Genomic DNA, 23,533 nt, shown 5'->3' with positions numbered 1-23,533 from the left:
CGTCTATACAAATTGATGTGACAAAAAATGAATAGAAGAATGAATTTAATGAGTTTGACTTTTTGTTTCACTCTTTCATTCATTTTTTGCTACCTCACTTTGTATGAAAATCTTTGAAGATTTCTTTATAAGTATAATGTTATCGAAGAATATATCAATCTGTTTTAGGAGTGTTGAATTTAAGGCGGCATAGAGTATATGCAAATTCTTCGTAACTTATGTTCATCCATTACTCGTCAACTTGGCCAACTGTTTGGGCCAGTCAGAACAAAGCCTAGGTACTTAATATTTAATAAATTAATAAATCAAAGCTGCTCTTTGTTTATTTAAGTTAAAGCGCACCTCTCATGCTTTCTCTGGAGAACAAAACTACTGATCATCCAAGAGTATTGTTGGTGCGAAGTTGCCATCTCCGATAGCTGCCAAATATACTTTACAATAATATATACAAACTGGGTTTTCCCCACGAAACAGTGAAATAACACCTGTTATTAATTCCTACTTATTATTATTATTATTATTATTATTATTTATTTACTGTTGCTACAAATTAATTAAAGGTTAGAAGAAATGCCTTATGTCATTTGAGCACAGCCTAATTTGCTACAGATTAAGTTGCAGCAGCCATGGCATAGTACTATAGTAGTGTATTTTATATGATCAAGCCATGGCATAGTACTACTTTTATCAAGCGTGGCTGACCTCCATTCTTCAGCTTCTTTCATTGCCAAAATTATGTGTAACTCGTTCTTATATATTTATTATGGTTTTGAGAATAACTTGTACTTTCGCACATATTATTATCCTTTTTCAGTAATACTATTTTCATCTTTCAGTGAATTAACTATAGCTAATCAAACTATAAATAATAATTCGTTAATTAATTGTGTTAACATGAATTTATTCTTTAGTCAAATTAATTAAGTTGTTCAATTAACAAGTTACTCGATGGTAGCCACAACTCATTCAACATTTAACTAAATAAACAAATAATTTGGGGATTAGCCTAGTATTAATTTTAGGAGCGAAGCGGCTATCAAATGAATAATTTTTTTTTTTTTTTTTCGTTTTCTCCAACCAAAACAAACAATAATACACCTAATAAGTTTTGCTTGATAGAAGTTTGTATGAATGGTTACACCAAAGTTAGAGTGTGATTTATCTTTGATAGATAAATTATCACAAAACTCTTACGGGCTCAAAATAACTGATAACTTCCTAATATTAGCAAGGTTTCCAGATCAATATTAAATTAAACTACAGCTACAACAATACCAGCTCTATTCAGTACTCTATAAGAAGTCGGAGGCAAACAATGTGGGAATTATCAGTCGTTTCATTTTTATTTAATTATTAATTAAAAAATTGACACATATAGCTTTTACCTAGCATGCATGAGCCAAGGCCTGTGATGATAGCAGTCACAGTAACATATATAAGTATGTTTATATATATTAATAATTACCTTAATCAACTCTTGAAAGATGAATTATGTTTTGTTATATATATATTAATTATGCTAATTAATCCTGATTATTAGTTTAGCCAACTGTCTCAAGCAAAGGTTAAATAGTAAAACCTTTTGTCCCGTCACCACGCTTTCTATTCAATTTTCTTACTTATTCTACTAAAATATGTAGTTCTTTCTCCCTCGAACAAGACATTATTAACCAATTCAATTCTTTAAAATGGGAAACTTTAAGCTTGTCACGGAAACTTTGATGAGAAAATCAACATTTGAAAATTTCAGGCAATTCAATATACCCGTCTTTGAAGTTATTGATTATGAAAAAGCCAAATGTTTTGCCCTGGAAATTTCTAAACTAAAAAGTCAAATGTAGAACAGAACAGTCATTACAGCAAACACAAAGTATTAAAACTACCCAGTCCTTTCTTCTGGTTTCTTAAATAAATAACTATATACATAATATATGATTCTATAAATAAGCTGAGTTTCTTCTTGCTTTCCCTATTCAACGCGTAGCCGAAGACTAGAGAATGATAGATGATAACTTACTTGACCCATCAAAATAAAATAAAATTCAGAAGTTAATTAAAAGCCACGCATTTCATTTCTTGTTAAACACATATTAATCCAAAATAAAAAACATTCAACAAACAAGCTTGGAATTTTCTGGACTGATAGGCGCATGTGGAGTGTGGATCAAAATATTTAATATTTAAAAAAACTGATATGTTATTGAATGAGTTAACCATATCCTATTATCCTGTCTCCTGGCTTAATGTAATAATACCTGGGCTGAATGCGTGTGGTTCTCTTTTTTCTTTGTTCTTATTGACAAGAAAACTAATGATGGTTTCTTCTTCTTTTAAGTAATTAATCAATAATTTAAGTTCAAATAATGTTCTAATTCTACTAATCCCTTTTACTTCATCACCTCATATTCAAAGCTGTTCTTGAAAGAAAGGATTTTTAAGAGACAAATGGGCAAATAATAGGGTCCGTTTATTTTGTTATTTTGGATAAGATTTTGGGAATAATATTGAGTAGTTGAATAAAGTGAGTATTACGAGATAAAATTTAAAAATTAACAAAAAAACCCCTTAGGTTTGCTAATTTAACTAAACACCCCAATATATAATTTTTTTGTAAAATGACAAAAACACCCCCACCCACCCACAGTGCCAGATTCCGGCTACCACCACCTGAATCTGGCTGGAAAATGGCGCTACGATGTAGACCGGTTGGTTTGGCGAGTAGGGCGTCGATATGGCCTTTTCCGGCCAGATCTACCACGGATTTGGCCGAAAAATGGCAGATCTACGGCCGCAAAAGTCCAACGACGACCATTTCTTTGGCCGTCGCTGACGACCAGATCTGGCCTTTTTCAGCCAGATCCACACAAAAGGCCAAATCGGTGAATTACTGACTAGTTCCGATCGTTTTTAGGCCCTTGTGACAGATTCTGGCTATTATTGACGGTGGTTTTCGGAATCTAGCAACTATAGGTGGGTGAGGGTGTTTTTGTTAATTTTTAAACTTTTTTTGGGGTATTTAATGAAATTAATCAACTTAAGGGGTCTAAAAGTAATTAAAAAATATACTAATATTTCCTAAATAATTAAACAAACAAATATTTTGGGAATAAGATTGGGAATATGGATAGGAATATTAAACCAAACGCATCCAATTGATTTTGCAAGCTATGTGAAGTCAAGATATTTTGGTTTATCTCTTCCAATTTGTTGGAGTCCTACATTGACTAGACACACTCAAGCCTACTGGGTTATAAGATGGGGTAATCCTCCCATTCAACAATACTTTATTGGTTGAGGAGTCAGGCCCACCTCAAATTTTATCATGGTATCAGAGTCTAAGTTCAATTGAGCTGAACGCTTAACCAGTGGGTGAGGAGTTAGAGCTAGCAGCTACCTCCAATAACAGGCATGACCCAACATATCGGCTCGACCGTGAGAAAGAGTGTTGGAGTCCCACATCGACTAGGTGCTCTCAGGCCTATTGGGTTATAAGAGGGAGTAATCCTCCCATTCAACAAGACCTTATTGGGTGAGGAGTCAAACCCACCTCAAATTCGATCGCAATTTAAAATAGTGAATAAAAAATGGCAAATTGTAATAGGTGGGTGATCTGAGAGTAGAAGTGTTCAAACCTGTAGAAAACACTTCAACATAAATTGTAGATAATTTTTAAGATAATCGTTTGAGTTTGAATCCCAGCAGGGATATAGAAAATAATTTTAGTCTAAAATTGCAATATTTATGGCTAAAGTTATGGAGATGCAGAATTCGATTTTGAATAAGATTTGAAACGACTAAGATCATGATCGATCGCAGTGTTGATGTTTGAATCGATATCGACGTGGCTGCTTGAGCTATCCAATCTGATAGGATATGTTCATTCAATTCAATTGACGTAAACTGAGGACATCCCATATACTTGTCAAGATACACTTCCATGGACCACAATGTGTTTGCAGATAATTATATGTGTACTTGGGAAATAATTGAAGTGCATTTAGTATCCCATTTACGATAACAAGCTCCACAGCTGGGTACTACAGTACTGCTATCGTACAATAAGGATAAAATTGTAAATTCCACATACTAAAGTCTGCTAAAAACACTGGTTTCGAAGGGAAGCATGTTAATTATCTTGATAGGGAGGAGAAATGCTACAGAAATGTTAATTTGAACTATTTACTATAGTTTTCTACTAACAAAATAAGTGAAGTGTGATTGCTTCAGAGGAATAGGAGCAAAAGGGGATAGTCATAATTTGGCACAAATTTAGAAAACATCATTTGAATCACAGGGGGAGGTGAAGAAAAGTTAATGCTTGAGGGAAAGGATGGAATCAGTGGGATAAAGTCAAAGGATGAGATGAAAGCTATCGGGAATACTACACTTACAATCTTTCTCTCATAACTCTGATATGATAGCTCGTAATTGATCAGCTTATAATAGGTCTCGTCTAGTTAATTGCGAGTTACCACATCGAGATTATGAGAGAAAATTTGTAAGATTAGATTGTGATCCAATTTTTATTAAAAACGAGTAATACTACACTTACAACTCAATCTTACAAATTTTTACTCACAACCTCGATATGACAACTCATAATTGATCAACTCGTAATGAGTCTCGTTTGCCTAATTACGAATTGTCATATCAGTGTTGTGAAAGAAATTTGGTGAGATGGGTTGGCCAATCTTTATTGAAAACTATAAAAACTTTTTATTAAATTCTATAGTGCAGTTACTGATAAAAATAAACTAGGGTTAAAAAACAGTGGCCTTATAAACAAGGTGAACACTCAACAACCATACATTTACTGATCGGCCCCAATTTAAGTATATTTTCAATCATGTTCTCCCATACTCATTTTGGAATACTGTTACAATTAATTCATAATTAATCGACGATCAAGATAATATCACATCATTTGATACATAAATTTGACGTACATCCTTCAACAACTCAATTATTTTCCCACATTTTGTAGTATCCCACTTCCCCGTTTAAACACACACACCCCCTCCACAATACTTCATCTCTACGTATCTAATTATTGCATTCCACAATATTAATTCTAACTACTTCTAGAAACACAATTTTTATATTTATAAATTAATATGTTGTGATACAACATTTCGCTTTAATTTAGACTCATTAAAAAATATGTATACACCAATTATATATGGCGTGGGGTTCACGTTGCCAGACAAACGCTGGCCATGTTTAATGATTTCATTTTTATTTACCTAGAAAATATGTCTTGAAAGTTGGACAAGCTTCAACTTGAAGAAAACGTTGAAACGTACGTATGAAATGGTTGTCAGAAGACTCCTTAGACTTTGTATTCGTTCCAGTTCCAGCGTGTACTAAAATTGTTATGTTCATTATTCACGTGTTTTTGCAGGTACTGTGCTGACATTTTTTTCAGAAACATTTATCTATTTTCAACTGATTTTTTGACTGTAAATAATAATAATAATTTTAAGTATGTTTTTGTGTTAAAAATGTTTCTTATATTATGTAAAGTAAAGTAATAGTGAAAAGGCAGAAATATTCATTATCAATGATGATTGATGGCAATTGCATTTCGGCATTTCCCATATCTTTTTAATTATTATTATTTTTATTTATTTATTTATTGAAAACAATGTTTTTGCCCATTTCTTTTTAATCAAATATCATCTACAATACATGTTACTATCAATTATGATATATAACGGCTAGTGTTTCATCTCTTCACTAAAGCTGTCTTTACGGTTGTCATCATTTTTGTTTAAAAACGTTTTATTTATTTTTTAAATTTCCTACAATTTTCAAATAAAATATAATACAATTTATTTACACAAGTACTCATAAAAATAATTAACCATATAGATTACAGTTTTCCAACATTAAGTCCCATCCATATATTCAATTTAAAATATTTTAATTCATAATTTTCTAATGTTTCTTTTTACCAAATTCTAGACTCCTGCCCAAAATTTTCCCAATTTTTAGCTGATCAAAATTTTCCCAATAATACTTAAACTAGAATTTTATTATTGTTATCATATTATGATTTTGATAGTAGGCGGTTAAATTAAGATTAAATATCAATTCAAGTGATGTCAATGATGCCCAAGTTAATTAATTATTTAATTTTATCAAATTTTCTAAAGTCATTCAACTTATTTATTTATTTATTTGTTAGTAATAGCAATTAAGGCCAAGTCTTGCGGGGATAAAGATATGGACATCTAATCTGACTTTTCAGCATTTAAGACCTGACTAAACTTTAATGTCTTCGCGTATTTTGAGAGTATATATCCCATCCTTTTTATTAATTAGACTTTATTATTATTATTATAAAATCAGAGCCATCTATTATTTATTAGAATGACCAATTAATTTAATTGACCATGTCAATGGAGTCATTTTGAAGGCAAGCAACAATCTTCTCATTTTATTTTTTATTTTTTTATTTTTCTCAACAAAATCAATGCCTCTTGGTCCCAAGTTTACAATATGTAAATTTATTCTATAAAATGTTACCCTAAGTTTACAAACTTTAACAAAGGTGTTCCTCTCATAATTAGTCAAGACAGACCAACTAATTCTCAGGTGAATATATTATCTTCATTTATGCTCAATAAGAAAAGCCTAAATTTTAAGCTAATTGTTTAAATTGGAAGAGTGGATACAATTTTTCCATATTTGTAAATAATTATTAAAGGGTAAACCAAAATTAATTCCCATCATGTGATTATAATAAATTTACTCTACGAAATTAGATAAAAAGTTGTTTTATTTATCTTATTCATGAAGTATTAATTACCAATTTTTAAAAAGATTTTATGGATGATTCAAAATTACTCAAATAAAAAAATAAAAAACAAATTAATTAAGCAAAACAAAAGTCAAACTCATGTTCCCTACATTTAATTTATTTACCGGACTCAGACATTGTGATTCCGCGGTTAGAGCAGAAGAACTACCCAGATTTAAGGCAAACAGAAATTGTTACCAGTCATAAACACAGGTTTTTGTTCAATAATTAGACAAGCTAGTACTACAGCAATTCATACGCAGGAAACACAAACGAAGAGAAGACTTTTTTTTTTTTTTTATATTCTTTTTCTTGTTAAGCGGCTTTGTTTTCCACGACGCCAAATTTCTCCGAATCTCATAACATTATGACATATCTGTTTGTCTTCTTCTTCTTGTGCTTTGCTTCCCGTTCGTTGTTCTCGTGCAGCTGACTGTACGAGGAGAAGAGGGATTTATTTTCTTCTTCTTCTTCTGCTTCTGCTTTTAACTTTACTGGGTTTTTCTCTTCACATTCCGGACATAGCAATGGCAGAATACGTTTATTTCCTCAACAAGGTACTATGGTTCATTTGTTTGCTTCAATATTATTTTTTTCCCTCTAAATTTTATACTTTCTTAAAAGTTCTATTATTTGTTCATATTTTTCTTTGAAAAGGTTCTTCCTTTAATAGGTTGTTCTTTATGTTGGGGGATGTTATGAGATTTTTGTTTTCTGTGCATGTTCCGATCTGGGGTTTCTCTATAGAGTTTATTGCATTTTATTTATTTATTTATTTTTGGTATTTTGTTTTGCTTTGTTTACTTATTTGGGCTGTTCACAAGTTTTATAGACATTGTGTCTTGTTATTGCTTTTCCAGTAACATTTTTATTTTTTTTATTTTTGTGCATCCCATAATCTTTTGTTCTTCATGTCTTTCTAATAATTATCGTTTTGTGTTTGTTCTATGTTTTACCTAGCTTAGATAAGATTAGAATGTAAGATGTCTGTAAATTTTTTTGCCCACGAATTTAATTTGCAAACTTAAATATTTGATCATTTTTCTTTTTGCTTTAGGATGCTCTAATTATAAAGCCTGCGAAGAAATCTCCATTGTTCTTAAGGATGATGGCTTTACTATTTGCGATGGTTTGTGGCGTTTTAATCTGCTCAATCCGGTTAAAGCATATGAGCACTGGCACCAAATTTAAATACCAAAACATCCTAGTCATAGGGAGACCTTATACTGATAATGACATTAAACAATCAGAGATTCCTGGCGACAATGGCACCAAACAGTTAGAAGTTCCTCAATTGCATTACCCACAACCCCAGACTTTTAGCAGGTAACTAAGAATTTCTTATTTTCCAAAAGTTTTCATCACAAGCTTGTTCTCATTATGTGATGTTTTGTTGTATGGGCAGAGCTGAATGCAAACATAATCCTGTAAGATTGTTTGCCATAATATCAATGCAAAGATCAGGAAGTGGATGGTTTGAGACCTTGTTAAATAGTCATATTAATGTGAGCTCAAATGGGGAGATTTTCTCCAAATTGGATCGGAGGAGAAATATTTCTTCAATTATAAGTACTCTTGATAAAGTTTACAACTTGGATTGGTTAACTAGTGCTTCCAAGAATGAGTGTTCTGCAGCAGTTGGCTTTAAGTGGATGCTCAATCAGGTATAATGTTGTCTTCTAATTTGTCTTTGTGATAACCTTTTCATTAGATGACATATTGGTGGCTGGTAAAAGGCCTATTGTTTACCCATTACCATTTGAATGTGAGACCTCCCAAGTAAACATCATTTCACCTAACTGTTTGCCTATAAACAGTGTCTGAAATTATTCTTCATTATTGGTCCAAAGAAAAATATATTTCTTAAGGTCCTTGCTTTGTTGATGTTTGATTTAATACTATTTTGTATTTGGTGAATGATGTTTTTCTTTAAGTGCAAGCTTTTAAGAAGATTGTCTACTACTTTCCTAGGCTTTTCATTAAGTCTTCCTATTCAACTTAGTATTATGTGCTTTATCATACCGGGAATACAATTTTCATGGTTGTGACATTTTCTATTTACACATTGGAATCAGGACTGTTCCATTGTCTGATGATTATGGATTTCAAACTTTACCAGAAGTTAAGCTATCCCGTTCCTAATTCAAAGTATATTTCTTCATGTGATTTCTTTCTACACAGGTGGGCTTATCATTAAGTTTTTGAGATACTAGTCTGCACCAACACACGCACACCCCCCGCTCCCTTGGAGTTGTGCTTATGATGCTTTGGTTGTTATTTTAAAAGAAAAATTTATAAACTGTTCTTTAAAGGAAGAATTGGAAAAGACTGTAACTGAGAATCCCCATTTAGATAACAAGGGAACATATTATAGGAAGAACTATGTCTTGAGGATTCAAGGTTGGGAGTTTGCTAACTTGATGTGTTCTTAATATGGGTTAGGCAGCCAGCTTTGAAATTTGAACTCTAAATTCTCTTGATTTCTATTTGTACTTGTTCAAGATTTTTGAAAATACGGAACTATAAGACAACATAGTGACCCAAACTTTTGGAAAAATTATAAAATTTTAACTACCTGCCAAAGAGTCTTGTGTTTCCCAGTAATGCAGACAAGGGGTTTTTAACTGTTTGGTGCCATTATTGCCAGGAATTTCTAATTGTTTGATGGCATTATTGGTGTCAGGCACCTCTGTGACTTGGAAATTTAATGTTTAATTCTGGTACCAGTGCTCTTTTGTTCTAAATAAAATAAGGAGATTCAAACACCGGAGAACAGTGCATATAGTCAAGCCATATTCTTTGAAGGCTTTACTATAACATTTAATATGGATGTCACGTGCATAGTGCCAAAATAGTGAAGCAACTCTAGTGCAGCTATCAAAGTGGTGATAGCTTCTAGCAGAAAATAAAAAAAAGGAATGCTCTGGGGAAACTACATTTGCCAAGTCTTTTGGTTCTGTTGGATTTATTGAAATTTTTATGCTAACTGATGTGCAATTGCAATCTGAAATGGGATTATCACCTATCATGAAAAGCAACTTGTCAATATGCATTGTATGGACCATTTGGCTCTTAAACAAGACGCATACTATTTTCAGTACGATATTATTCATTATGAACAAAACACTGGATGCTGATTTTCTGTTTCAATATAGTCAGTTTCAGTACCTATGTCAGGCTGTTTACGTTTAGTGCAAAAAATCGTTTGTGCTCTTAAGAACTGTTTCATAGGTTATTTCAGTGGTTTCATGGCAGGGACTAAGTCATCCTTATAAATGGGGTATAACTTAATTTTGTGGTATATGCCTATTATATGGGTATTCTGTTGGCTCGATTTTACCATGCAACAGTTGCAAATAGCAGGTTTAAAAATATTCTAAACATGTGATTTTTTTTGAACATATGGATTATGCTCTTTTCAATCAAGGCAATCGGCTTAGAGGAATCTAGTTTCTAAATACTTAAACTCTGCATTATTTTGAGATATTGGTAGTTATTTTTGTAAGACATAATAATTGTGACTTCGCTTTTAAATATTTGTTTGATGGGAAACTAAGCCGAAAGAGTTTTAATTCTGTTATCATACCTTGCGCAGGGGTTGATGGAGCACCATAGAGAAATAGTAGAATACTTCAATCATAAAGGTGTGTCTGCAATATTTCTCTTTCGACGAAATCTGTTGCGTCGGATGGTTTCTGTACTTGCAAATTCCTATGACCGCTATGCTAAGCTATTGAATGGAACCCACAAGTCTCATGTGCATTCATCCCAAGAGGTTTCTCTCTCTCTATTTGTCTACCTTTATGTGTACATATGTACTACATATATGATCTTGAACTCTCTGCTATTAACTTCTTATAGGCCGAGACACTTTCAAGCTATATGCCTACCATCAATTCCACATCATTGATGATAGATCTGAAGGAAGTGGAGGTGACAGCAACCCAGGCTTTAGAATACTTCAATAGTACTCACCATATTGTTCTATATTATGAGGATCTCATTAAGAATCCCACGGTGAGGATTATCACAATTTTTTGAAATCCTGTTTATCTCCTAATTGGAAAAAAAGAAAGGAAGAAAATTCTTTATACCATGCATAACTAGTATTCCATTCCATTTTCTTCCATAATAACATGCCAATCTATACTGACATAAATCTGAGAATGTTGATGTTGCAACTACACTCTCAACTAATTTAATTGGTTCTATATATTCTTGTTTCTATGCAATGGTCATAATTCTGATTGTTTGTTGCAGAAAGTAAAAGATGTTCTCGAGTTTCTGAGGCTCCCGCAGATGGAACTAACAAGCCGTCAGGTTAAAATTCACAAAGGCTCATTGTCAGAACATATACAGAACTGGGATGAAGTCAACAGAACACTCCATGGCACGGTGTATGAGAATTTTCTGAATGCTGACTATTAAAGATGACTGCTCTGCTAACTTGTGAAACGGTGTGAATACCAACTTCAACTGATTTTAGTTAGAGACAGGATAACCCCCCCGTTGAATTTTTGGCTTCCACTCTATATCTCTGGCTTTCTCAATCCCTTGTTGAGTATGTCTTTGGTCCTTATTGATCATAGAAACACCATGTAAATGTCAGGTAATCAAAATAATTATAATAGCAAGTAATGCTCTTATTTTATTCCTGTTCTTCATTCTCGTGTTAGTAAATTACTATATATATATATATATATACACACACGCACGCGCAAGTAAAACAGCTATAGTACTATATTGGATTTGGCCCAACTCGGAAATATTACTATGCCTGAGTTTCGTTAGGCCCAACTGGGTAACTATCTTAAGGCCCACAATGTTTGGATTAGGGTCTTTAGAATTTATGACGTGCGTGGATTGAATTAATCCCAAAATTCTTAAGCCCAACCTAAAAGTCTTAAATGCGCATTTTTTATGGGCTTAGCACAAGTGAGCCGAGACCTACTGCATGAAAGGCAGGAATATTACAATCTTATCTAAGGTAAACTGTAATACATATTTAGAGGGAGCTCAAAATCCATATTACAACATGATTACCTCATACTCTACTACAAACTACGAAGCTATCTGCATATTGGCAGCGAAGATTAACTTTTGAAAAGAATTGGTGGTTAAATTGCCGGTAGAACTAAGAAGTTAACATTAGCAAAGTTTAATAGCAATAGATAAAGGGAAATTTAGATGGGTTACAGCATATATAACTAGAGTTCTAGTTGGAAAGATAAGCACTGGCAGAAAATAATAGTGTCTTTTGAAGAAAAGTAGAGAAGAGCAGCAAAAAGGTCCAAGACAAATACTTCTAAAATGTGCGTCGTGAGGACCAGTTCATGCCAACTTGTCTGTACCGACCTCTCTTTACAATTTGTATGACATGTATTATATTTATGCACTTCAAGTTCCAACGTTATTCTTATATAGTCTTAGAAGACAGATTTAAGTTTAACACTATATTCAAATATAATATGATCTCCAGCTGTTTCCTTAATGATCTCAACTTCAAATGGAATGGATGGTTAATTAATTAATTACACTCTCAGATCTACGAATGTTTTTGCACCGCATCACTCTTCAATTCAATTTTAAGTAGAGAGACTAATTTTTTTATTAAAAAAATAACTCAATATAAGTGGCGGCTGCATGCAAACTTTTTACTGACCATGTGACAACATACAACCCTAAGCTAGCCTGGCTGCTACTTTGCTTTTATAAATTACATATATAAGAGCGAAAGAGTTCATATTAGAGATAATTAATAAAAGTTTTCACTTCTTGAATAACATGGCAAATCAGTTCAGTTGCCAAGAAGGTACTATTAATTTCATTTTACTTGATAAAGCAGAAGCCAAGAAGAGAGATTTTGCGTGAGAGAGTATCAGAGTATGTCGATACAAAATTAAATATTTCATGTATTGAATTCATGACATCTTACTTCTTTTTTATTTTATTTTATTTTTTTATAATTTCAACTTGATTATTTTCATTACAGTCTTCCATTAACAAATATTTGGCCTTCTATTCTTTCCAAATTAGCATATATATGTAGACTCCTAAATTAAAATGCTAATTACAATACAGTAGAAAAATAATAATATTTTGGGCAGGTGGAATTAGGGGTGCAGTTGAATCGACTAGCTCGTGAGCTACTCGGGCTCGACTTGTCACGAACTGTAGGCTCGGCTCGTCAAAAGACGAGTAGTTCACGAGTTCGTGCTCACCTTCAAGCTCGCGAAAGGTGTCGAGCTTTTCTGGGCTCGATTCGAACTACTCGCGTCGGCGAAGCTCGTGAGCTTGATCGATCGTTTCAGCTTGTGTAAGATCAGATTTGCCCTAAAATCTAAAACAAGACACTCGGCTGCAAAATCCCTAAAACAGAGACATTTCCCTTCCCTTCAAGCTTATTTCACCTCCACCTCCACCACCTCATCTTCACTTCTTCACACCGCAAAGTTTGAGACCGCCCTTCATTGAGCAACCACTGTTGTGTTGTTTGCAACAACTACTAGCAAGTGTACTAGTCTCAAGTAATACAGTATAAAAAATACATGTTATCGTACCCAAGGGATTGCGTAAACAAGTACTGAAATATAAATTAGTCTTAACTTTATCTAGATAATCAAAACTTAGAAAGGTGATCTTTAAAACTAAAATATTAAAATCTGGAATGTTAGAAACGAATTGTAGTAAAACTAAAATTAAGAATTCAATGAGAGAAAACGGCTAAGACTTCAGGCTCATCTATAACTTCTCTGCACCCCTCAATTACTATGGTCAATGAATTTATAATTAATGTGACAACGGGATTTCCTAGGTTAACCAATATTGTTTCAAGCAATATTAATTCACTTCTATTTCATAACCTGATATCTCTATATGATTTAATGAAATAGACGAGCATTAAGCTTTATGAATCCTCTAGCTTTCAGCACAAGTTAATCCTGCCTATGACTATTGCATGTATCAATTCATATATCTCCATATCCAATTAATCCATGGCCTATATTACTAGAGCACTCATGTGATATCTCCTCTCAGTCTCAATCCACAAAACAATTCTATCAGAAATGATCAAGTTCTAATAGCATTAAGCACATAATATAAACTCATCATTAGAAAAATAATTCACTAACCAAAGAGTAAAAGATTGATCACAGATCCATAAATAGACTAACCCTAGTCTTAGCCTGAGAAAATAGTTCATAATAAAGAAACAAGAGAAGAATCCAAGAAATAATCATATTGAAAGTAAAAACAAACTCTTGATGAATTTTGTTCTTGATTCTCCTTTCTCTTTTGTTACCAATAATCTTCTCAAGAAGGGTAAATTCGGCTCCTAAGGAGTAATCTTAATCATCCTTAATACCCAAATAGTTCCAAACAAAAAAGAAAGAAAAACTAAAAAAACCCAAAAGTACCGACATGGCCTAGGCCGTGTCTAAATGTACGTCACCATAGCCTAGGCCATGGTGTTTCCTGTCCTCGATATTTTATCTTCATTCCACCACCAGGCCATGGTGAGCCACCAAGGCAAGGCCATGGCCTTCAAACTTGTCAACTAATCTCAATTTCTTCACGCTTTGAATTCCAATATCATTCCAATGCCAATCTCTCAATTAAGGCCTGAAAATTACGAAAATTCTTCAATCAATAGCTGACCATTCATATTCCAAACTTAACAAAAACTAACATCAAAACACAGAAACGAATGAGAAATTAACTAGAAGGTTATAAAACAAACCTAAAAACACTAAATTTATGCAACTATCAACCACCAGATGGCTTTTCTTTGTTTGCTTGTTGCTATGTTGTGTGTGCAGGTGGTTGGAGAGGGACAGTAGGGGGTGGTTTTGGCGGTGTTGGAGGGTTTTGTGTGCAGTTGATGTCAACCTCTTAGGAGCCTAGGGGTTTCGGTGGGGCTAGTGGGTTTGTGTGGGAGCTGGTGGGTTTTGTTTCCTTGTGTGCTTGTTTCTAGGCTAATTCTGTTTTCTGTTTGTTGTGTTAGAGGTTTTTGTTAGGGGTGGGAGAAATAATCTGGAAATCGAACCAAAAATTAGGTTTTTTTTGCAAACCGGTTTGATTTTCGGTTTGCAAAATTTAAAAAACTGAAAAACCAGTTCGGTTTGGGATATTTTCCAAATCGGTTAACCAGAACCGGTTTCTAAAACTGGTTATACCCTAAGTATATAAGCAAAAATTATTTTGCATTTTAGCCTTTATTTTTTTTTGAATATCTCAGTGACCTAACCTCACATCTCTACTTCTCTACTTCTCTATTTCTCTTCTCCGCCTCCAAGCTCCGATCTCCATAGTGCACACTCCACACCAACTGAGCAGACTCTAGTCACTCCACTGTCCACTCCATCTTCGATTCTTCATTTCTTCGCACGTTCACCAAGACCCAACAGTGCCACGCCGCCACCCACAGTGAGTTGACAGTCCCACAGGGCCACAGGGCCACACCCACACTCATCTATACTTCTCTATTTCTCTTCTCCCCCTCCAAGCTCTGATCTCCATAATGCACACTCCACACCAACTGAGCAGACTCCATCTTCGATTCTTCATTTCTTCGCACTTCGCCAGCACCCAGTAGGGCCAAGCTGCCACCCACAGTGAGTTGACAGTGCCACACCCATCCACTCTTGCATCCATTTCGTCGACACCCACTCACCCATCATCACCATTCACCATAACAACCACGAAACACCCACTCACCAGCGACTAGTTGACGACGACAGTCCACATCTGCTGCACTATAGTTCATAGCAACCCCCAGTCACCCACAGTCCACAGTCTGCAGCATCACCACAATAACCACCCACATACCACAATCCACAGTCCATAGCTGTTGCTCTGCGGTGGATCTATTCATTGAACCAGGAACAACGACAATGTCACGACAGTCGAGAGTCGACCACCACAGCTCCAGTTTCCACCGCCGTTCAGATTTGTAATCCTCAAGCTGCTTGCCTACTCCACGACCAACATCTTCTAATTCAACAACAATCCGTGAATATTTATTGACTATACAGTATATATGTATGTTTGTGTATGATTATATATATTGACTATATGAAGTTGTAATTTAATTTATTGCTGCGCATGTTGTTTCATACTTGTTTTGTTTCTATTATAACCATGAGCAACTAAGGATTAATTGAAATTATGATGTTTAATATTCCGAGATGATAGGTGGATTGATTGCATCCCATATACAAATTCAGTATATTTTATGTAATAATTTAGGCTTGTACAATTGCACTCCATTTTTCTTAGGCGTATTTTGTGATTATATAGTTATACTATCTTTGCTGAATTGTGTGTACATGTAACTTGGGTGGTTCAATCTCTCTCGGCCTAAAAATTTTTGTTTTGTTTTTGCACAATCTGCATGAGCTTGCTGTAAATGCCAGATACCTTCCATGGACCACAATGTTGTTTGCAGATAATTATATGTGTACTTGAAAAAATTTGAAGTGCATTTAGTACCCATTTACGATAACAAGCTCCACAGCTGGGTACTACATACTGCTATCGTACAATAAGGATAAAATTGTAAATTCACATACTAACGTCGCTAAAAACACTGGTTTGAAGGAAGCATGTTAATTACCTTGATAGGGAGGAGAAATGCTACAGAAATCATGTTAATTTGAACTATTACTATAGTTTTCTACTAACAAAATAAGTGAAGTGTGATTGCTTCAGAGGATAGAAGCAAAAGGGAATAGTCATAATTTGGCACAAATTTAGAAAACATCATTTGAATCACAGGGGAGGTGAAGAAAAGTTAATCCTTGAGGGAAAGGAGGAATGATTGGGATAAAGTCAAAGGAGGAGACGAAAAATACCGAGAGTATACTTATCACATTTATAATCTTTCTCCCACATTGTGATATGAACTCTAATTAGTAGCTTATAATAGGTCTCGTCTATTAATTGCGAGATCCCATATGAGTTATGAGAGAAAATTTGTAAGATTGGATTGTGATCCAATTTTTATTAAAACGGTAAACTACACTTACATATCAATCTTAATTTTTTTTTCTCACATTGATGTGACAACTCTAATTGTTAGTTCGTAATATTTCATCTCCCTAATTATAAATTGTCACATCGGTGTTGTGAAAAAATTTGGTGAGATGGTTGGCCATCTTTATTGAAAACTATAAAACTTTTTTATAAATTCTATATAGAGTTTATGATAAATAATACTAGCCTTACAAGAGTCCTACAAGATCAATCGAACCCTGAAGAAACAGGGAAAAAGAGAGAAAGAAAAGACATCTGATTTCATAACTAGATTGACTTTTGTATGGTTGTTTATATACTTTTTTATAATTTATATTATCTACGATACAAATAAACTATGTTAATCATGGCTTATAAATATGAACCTCAACAACCTACTTTACTGACCCCATTCAAGTACTTTTCATCATTTATCCCATCTCATTTTGTAGCATCCCACTTCCCGTTTAACACACACACACCCCTCACAATACTTCATCTCTACGTATCTATTATTGCATTCCACATATTAATTCTAACACTTCTAAAAGAAACAAATTTTTTATTTATAAATTAATATGTTGTGATACAACATTTCGCTTTAATTTGACTGATCATTAAAAATATGTCATTGTAATATGCGTGGTTCACGTTGCCAGACAAACGCTGGCCATGTTTAATGATTTCATTTTTATTACCTAGAAATATGTCTTGAAAGTTGGACAAGCTTCAACGAAGAAAACGTTGAAACGTATAGAAATGGTTGTCAGAAGACTCCTTTAGACTTTGTATTCTTCCAGTTCCAGCTGTCTAAAATTGTTATGTTCATTTTCACGTGTTTTGGGTACTGCGCTTTTTTTCAGAAACATTTATCTACTTTCAACTGTTTTTTGACTGTAAATAAAATAATAAAATTTTAAGTATGTTTCTGTGTTAAAATGTTTCTTATATTATAAAGTAATAGTGAAAAGGCAGAAATATTCATTATCAATGATGATTGATGCAATTGCATTTCGGCATTTCCCATATCTTTTTAATTATTATTATTTTTATTTATTTTATTTATTGAAACAATGTTTTTGCCCATTTCTTTTAATCATATCTCTACAATACATGTTACTATCAATTATGAATATAACGGCTAGTGTTGTCATCTCTTCACTAAAGCTGTCTTTACGGTTGTCATCATTTTGTTTAAAAACGTTTTATTATTTTTTAAATTTCTACGATTTTCAAATAAATATAATACAATTTATTTACACAAGTACTCATAAAAATAATTAACTATAATTACAGTTTTCCACATTAGTCCCATCCTATATCAATTTAAAATATTTTAATTCATATTTTCAATGTTTCTTTTTACCAAATTCTAGACTCCTCCCAAATTTTCCCAATTTTTAGCTATAAAATTCCACTTACTTAAACTAGAATTTATTTTTATCAATTATGATTTTGATAGTAGGCGGTTAAATTAGATTAAATATCAATTCAAGTGATGTCAATGATGCCCAAGTTAATTATTATTTAATTTTATCAAATTTTCTAAAGTCATCAACTTATTTATTTATTTATTTGTTAGTAATAGCAATTAAGGCCAAGTCTTGCGGGGATAAGATATGGACATCTAATCGACTTTTCAGCATTTAAGACCTGACTAAACTTTAATGTCTTCGCGATTTTTGAGAGTATATATCCCATCCTTTTTATTAATTAGACTTTATTATTATTATAAAATCAAGCCATTTTATTTATTAGAAACCAGTTAATTTAATTGACCATGTCAGGAGTCATTTTGAAGGCAAGCAACAACTTCCTATTTTTTTTTTTTTCCTCAACAAATCAATGCCTCTTGCTGTCCCAATTTACAATATGTAATTTATTCTATAAATGTTACCCTAAGTTTACAACTTTAACAAGTGTTCCCCATAATTAGTCAAGACAGACCAACTAATCTCATGGAATATATTATTCATTTATGCTAAATAAGAAAGCCAAATTTAATAGTAATTGTTTAAATTGGAAGAGGGAACAATTTCCATATTTGAAATAATTATTAAAGGGTAAACCAAATTATTCCCATCATGTGATTATAATAATTTACTCTACGAAATTAGATAAAAATTTGTTTTATTTATCTTATTCATGAAGTATTATACCAATTTTTAAAAAGATTTTATGGATGATTCAAAATTACTCAAATAAAAAAAATAAAAAACAAATTAATTACACAAACAAAAGTCAAACTCATGTTCCCTACATTTTATTTTTACCGGACTCAGACATTGTGATTCCGCGGTTGAAGAAGACTACCCGATTTAAGGCAAACAGAAATTTTACCAGTCATAAACACAGGTTTTTGTTCAATAATTAGACAACTAGTACTACAGCAATTCATACCAGGAAACACAAACGAGAGAAGACTTTTTTTTTTTTTTTCTTTTTTCTGTTAAGCGCTTTGTTTTCCACGACGCCAAATTTCTCCGAATCTCATAACTATTACATATCTGTTTGTCTTCTTCTTCTTGTCTTTGCTTCCCGTTCGTTGTTCTCGTGCAGCTGACTGTACGAGGAGAAGGGGATTTATTTTTCTTCTTCTCTTCTGCTCTTCTTTTAACTTTACTGGGTTTTTCTCTTCACATTCCGGACATAGCAATGGCAGAATACGTTTTTCCTCAACAGGTACTATGGTTCATTTGTTTGCTTCAATATTATTTTTTTCCTCTAAATTTTATACTTTCTTAAAGTTCTATTATTTGTTCATATTTTTCTTTGAAAAGGTTCTTCCTTTATAGGTTGTTCTTTATGTTGGGGGTGTTTGAGATTTTTTTTTCTGCATGTCCGATCTGGGGTTCTCTATATGATTTATTTCATTTTTTTTGGTATTTTGTTTTGCTTTGTTTACTTATTTGGGCTTCAAAGTTTTATAGACATTGTGTCTTGTTATTGCTTTTCCAGTAACATTTTATTTTTTTTTATTTTTGTGCATCCCATAATCTTTTTTCTTCATGTCTTTCTAATAATTATCGTTTGTGTTTTGTTCTATTTTTTACCTAGCTTAGATAAGATTAGAATGTAAGATGTCTGTAATTTTTTTGCCCACGAATTTAATTTGCAAACTTAAATATTTGATCATTTTTCTTTTTGCTTTAGGATGCTCTAATATAAAGCCTGCGAAGAAATCTCCATTGTTCTTAAGGATGATGGCTTTACTATTTGCGATGGTTTGTGGCGTTTTAATCTGCTCAATCCGGTTAAAGCTATAGCACTGCACCAAATTTAAATACCAAACATCCTAGTCATAGGGAGCTTATACTGATAATGACATTAAACAATCAGAGATCCTGGCGCACAATGGCACCAAACAGTTAGAAGTTCCTCAATTGCATTACCCACAACCCCAGACTTTAGCAGGTACTAAGAATTTCTTATTTTCCAAAAGTTTCTCACAAGCTTGTTCTCATTATGTGATGTTTTGTTGTATGGGCAGAGCTGAATGCAAACATAATCCTGTAAGATTGTTTGCCAATATCAATGCAAACAGATCAGGTGATGGTTTGAGACCTTGTTAAATAGTCATTAATGTGAGCTCAAATGGGGAGATTTTCTCCAAATTGGATCGGAGGAGAATATTTCTCAATTATAAGTACTCTTGATAAAGTTTACAATGGATTGGTTAACTAGTGCTCCAAGAATGAGTGTTCTGCACAGTTGGCTTTAAGTGGATGCTCAATCAGGTATAATGTTGTCTTCTAATTTGTCTTTGTGATAACCTTTTCATTAGATGACATATGGTGGCGGTAAAAGGCCTATTGTTTACCCATTACCATTTGAATGTGAGACTCCCAAGTAAACATCATTTCACCTAACTGTTTGCCTATAAACGTGTCTGAAATTATTCTTCATTATTGGTCCAAAGAAAATATATTTTCTTAGTCCTTGCTTTGTTGATGTTTGATTTAATACTATTTTTATTGGGTGAATGATGTTTTTCTTTATGCAAGCTTTAAGAAGATTCTCTACTACTTTCCTAGGCTTTTCATTAAGTCTTCCTATTCAACTTAGTAATGGTTTATCATACTGGGAATACAAAGATTTTCATGGTTGTGACATTTGCTATTTACACATTGGAATCAGACTGTTCCATTGTCTGATGATTATGGATTCAAACTTTACCGAAGTTAAGCTATCCCGTTCCTAATTCAAAGTAATTTCTTCAGGTGATTTCTTTCTACACAGGTGGGCTTATCATTAATTTTTGAGAACTAGTCTCCACCAACACACGCCACCCCCCCCGCCCCCTTGGAGTTGTGCTTATGATGCTTTGGTTGTTTTTTAAGAAAAATTATAAACTGTTCTTTAAAGGAAGAATTGGAAAAGACTGTAACTGAGAGTCCCATTTAGATAACAAGGGAACATATTATAGGAAGAACTATCTTGAGGATTCAAGGTTGGAGTTTGCTAACTTGATGTGTTCTTAATATGGTTTAGGCAGCCAGCTTAGAATTTGAACTCTAAATTCTCTTGATTTCTATTTGACTTGTTCAAGTTTTTGAAAATACGGAACTATAAGACAACATAGTGACCCAAACTTTTGGAAAAATTATAAAATTTTAACTACCTGCAAAGAGTCTTGTGTTTCCCAGTAATGCAGACAAGGGTTTTTAACTGTTTGGTGCCATTATTGCCAGGAATTTCTAATTGTTTGATGGCATTATGTGTCAGCACCTCTGTGACTTGGAAATTTAATGTTATTCTGGTACCAGTGCTCTTTTGTTCTAAATAAATAAGGAGATTCAAACCCGGAACAGTGCATATAGTAAGCCATATTCTTTGAAGGTTTTACTATAAACTTAATATGGATGTCATAGTGCCAAATAGTGAGCAACTCTAGTGCAGCTATCAAAGTGGTGATAGCTCCTAGCGAAAATAAAAAAAGGAATGCTTCTGGGAAATTAATTTGCCAAGTCTTTTGGTTCTGTGGATTTATTGAAATTTTATGCTAACTGATGTGCAATTGCAATCTATGGGATTATCACCTATCATAACAACTTGTCAATAGGCATTGTATGGACCATTTGGCTCTTAAACAGACGCATATATTTTCAGTACGAATTATTCATTATGAACAAAACACTGGATGCTGATTTTCTGTTTCAATATACAGTTTCAGTACCTATGTCAGGCTGTTTACTTTAGTGCAAAAAATCGTTTGTGCTCTTAGAAACGTTTCATAGGTTATTTCATTGGTTTCATGGCAGGGTCAAGTCATCCTTATAAATGGGGTATAACTTAATTTTGTGGTATAGCCTATATGGGTATTGTTGGCTCGATTTTACCAAACGTTGCAATAGCGGTTAAAAATATTCTAAACATGTGATTTTTTTGAACATATGATTATGCTCTTTTCAATCAAGGCAATCGGCTTAGAGATCTTTTCTAAATACTTAAACTCTGCATTATTTTGAGATATTGGTAGTTATTTTGTAAGACATAATAATTGTGACTCGCTTTTAAATATTTGTTTGATGGGAAACAGCCGAAAGAGTTTTAATTCTGTTATCATACCTGGCGCAGGGGTTGATGGAGCACCATAGAGAAATAGTAGAATACTTCAATCATAAAGGTGTGTCTGCAATATTTCTCTTTCGACAAATCTGTTGCGTTGGTTTCTGTACTTGCAAATTCCTATGACCGCTATGCTAAGCTATTGAATGGAACCCACAAGTCTCATGTGCATTCATCCAAGAGGTTTCTCTCTCTCTATTTTCTACCTTTATGTGTACATATGTACACATATATGATCTTGAACTCTCTGCTATTAACTTCTTATAGGCCGAGACACTTTCAAGCTATAGCCTACCATCAATTCCACATCTGATGATAGATCTGAAGGAAGTGGAGTGACAGCAACCCAGGCTTTAAATACTTCATAGTTACTCACCATATTGTTCTATATTATGAGGATCTCATTAAAATCCCACGGTGAGGATTATCACAATTTTTTGAAATCCTGTTTATTCCTAATTGGAAAAAAGAAAGGAAGAAAATTCTTTATCCATGCATAACTAGTATTCCATTCATTTTCTTCCATAATAACATGCAATTCATAACTGACATAAATCTGAGAAGTGTGATGTTGCAACTACACTCTCAACTAATTTAATTGGTTCTATATATCTTGTTTCTATGCATGGTCTAATTCGATTGTTTGTTGCAGAAAGTAAAAGATGTTCTCGAGTTTCTGAGGCTCCCGCAGATGGAACTAACAAGCCGTCAGGTTAAAATTCACAAGGCTCATTGTCAGAACATATACAGACTGGGATGAAGTCAACAGAACACTCCATGGACAGTTGTAGAGAATTTTCTGAATGCTGACTATTAGATGACTGCTCTGCTAACTTGTGAAACGTGGTGAATACCACTTCAACTGATTTTAGTTAGAGACAGGATAACCCCCCCTGAATTTTTGGCTTCCACTCTATATCTCTGGCTTTCTCACCCTTGTTGAGTATGTCTTTGGTCCTTATTGATCTAGAAACACCATGTAATGTCAGTAATCAAAATAATTAATAACAAGTAATGCCTTATTTTATTCCTGTTCTTCATTCTCGTGTTAGTAATTACTATATATATATATATATATATATATATATCACACACAACACCCGTAACAAAAGACTATAGATAACACTATGTACTTTGGATTGGCCCAAC

General features: G+C 33.3%; 1 protein-coding gene and 1 pseudogene across 1 annotated transcript; both read left to right on the top strand.

The window, feature by feature from the left end:
* The first annotated feature begins 6,943 nt into the window (after nt 1-6,943).
* LOC116116841 (nodulation protein H-like) lies at nt 6,944-11,453 on the top strand. Its single transcript, XM_031402887.1, has 6 exons — nt 6,944-7,359; nt 7,860-8,128; nt 8,208-8,466; nt 10,398-10,577; nt 10,664-10,819; nt 11,063-11,453. Exons 1-6 carry the CDS (start codon nt 7,330-7,332, stop codon nt 11,228-11,230), a joined length of 1,062 nt encoding a protein of 353 aa, XP_031258747.1. The 5' UTR covers nt 6,944-7,329; the 3' UTR covers nt 11,231-11,453.
* Nucleotides 11,454-19,998: 8,545 nt separating this feature from the next.
* LOC116116833 lies at nt 19,999-23,144 on the top strand (annotated as a pseudogene).
* Nucleotides 23,145-23,533: the final 389 nt, after the last annotated feature.

Source organism: Pistacia vera, unplaced genomic scaffold (genome assembly GCF_008641045.1).
Source record: "Pistacia vera cultivar Batoury unplaced genomic scaffold, PisVer_v2 Contig785, whole genome shotgun sequence".
NCBI classification, from domain to species: Eukaryota; Viridiplantae; Streptophyta; class Magnoliopsida; order Sapindales; family Anacardiaceae; genus Pistacia; species Pistacia vera.
Note: the sequence above shows the minus strand (reverse complement) of the source record. Positions and strands in the feature narration are given on the sequence as shown.

Coding starts and splice junctions, on each gene's coding strand:
- LOC116116841 (XM_031402887.1), top strand. CDS start 7,330: ATGGCAGAATACGTTTATTTCCTCAACAAG. Junction 7,360..7,859: donor ACGTTTATTTCCTCAACAAG/GTACTATGGTTC, acceptor TTTTTGCTTTAG/GATGCTCTAATTATAAAGCC. Junction 8,467..10,397: donor TTAAGTGGATGCTCAATCAG/GTATAATGTTGT, acceptor TACCTTGCGCAG/GGGTTGATGGAGCACCATAG.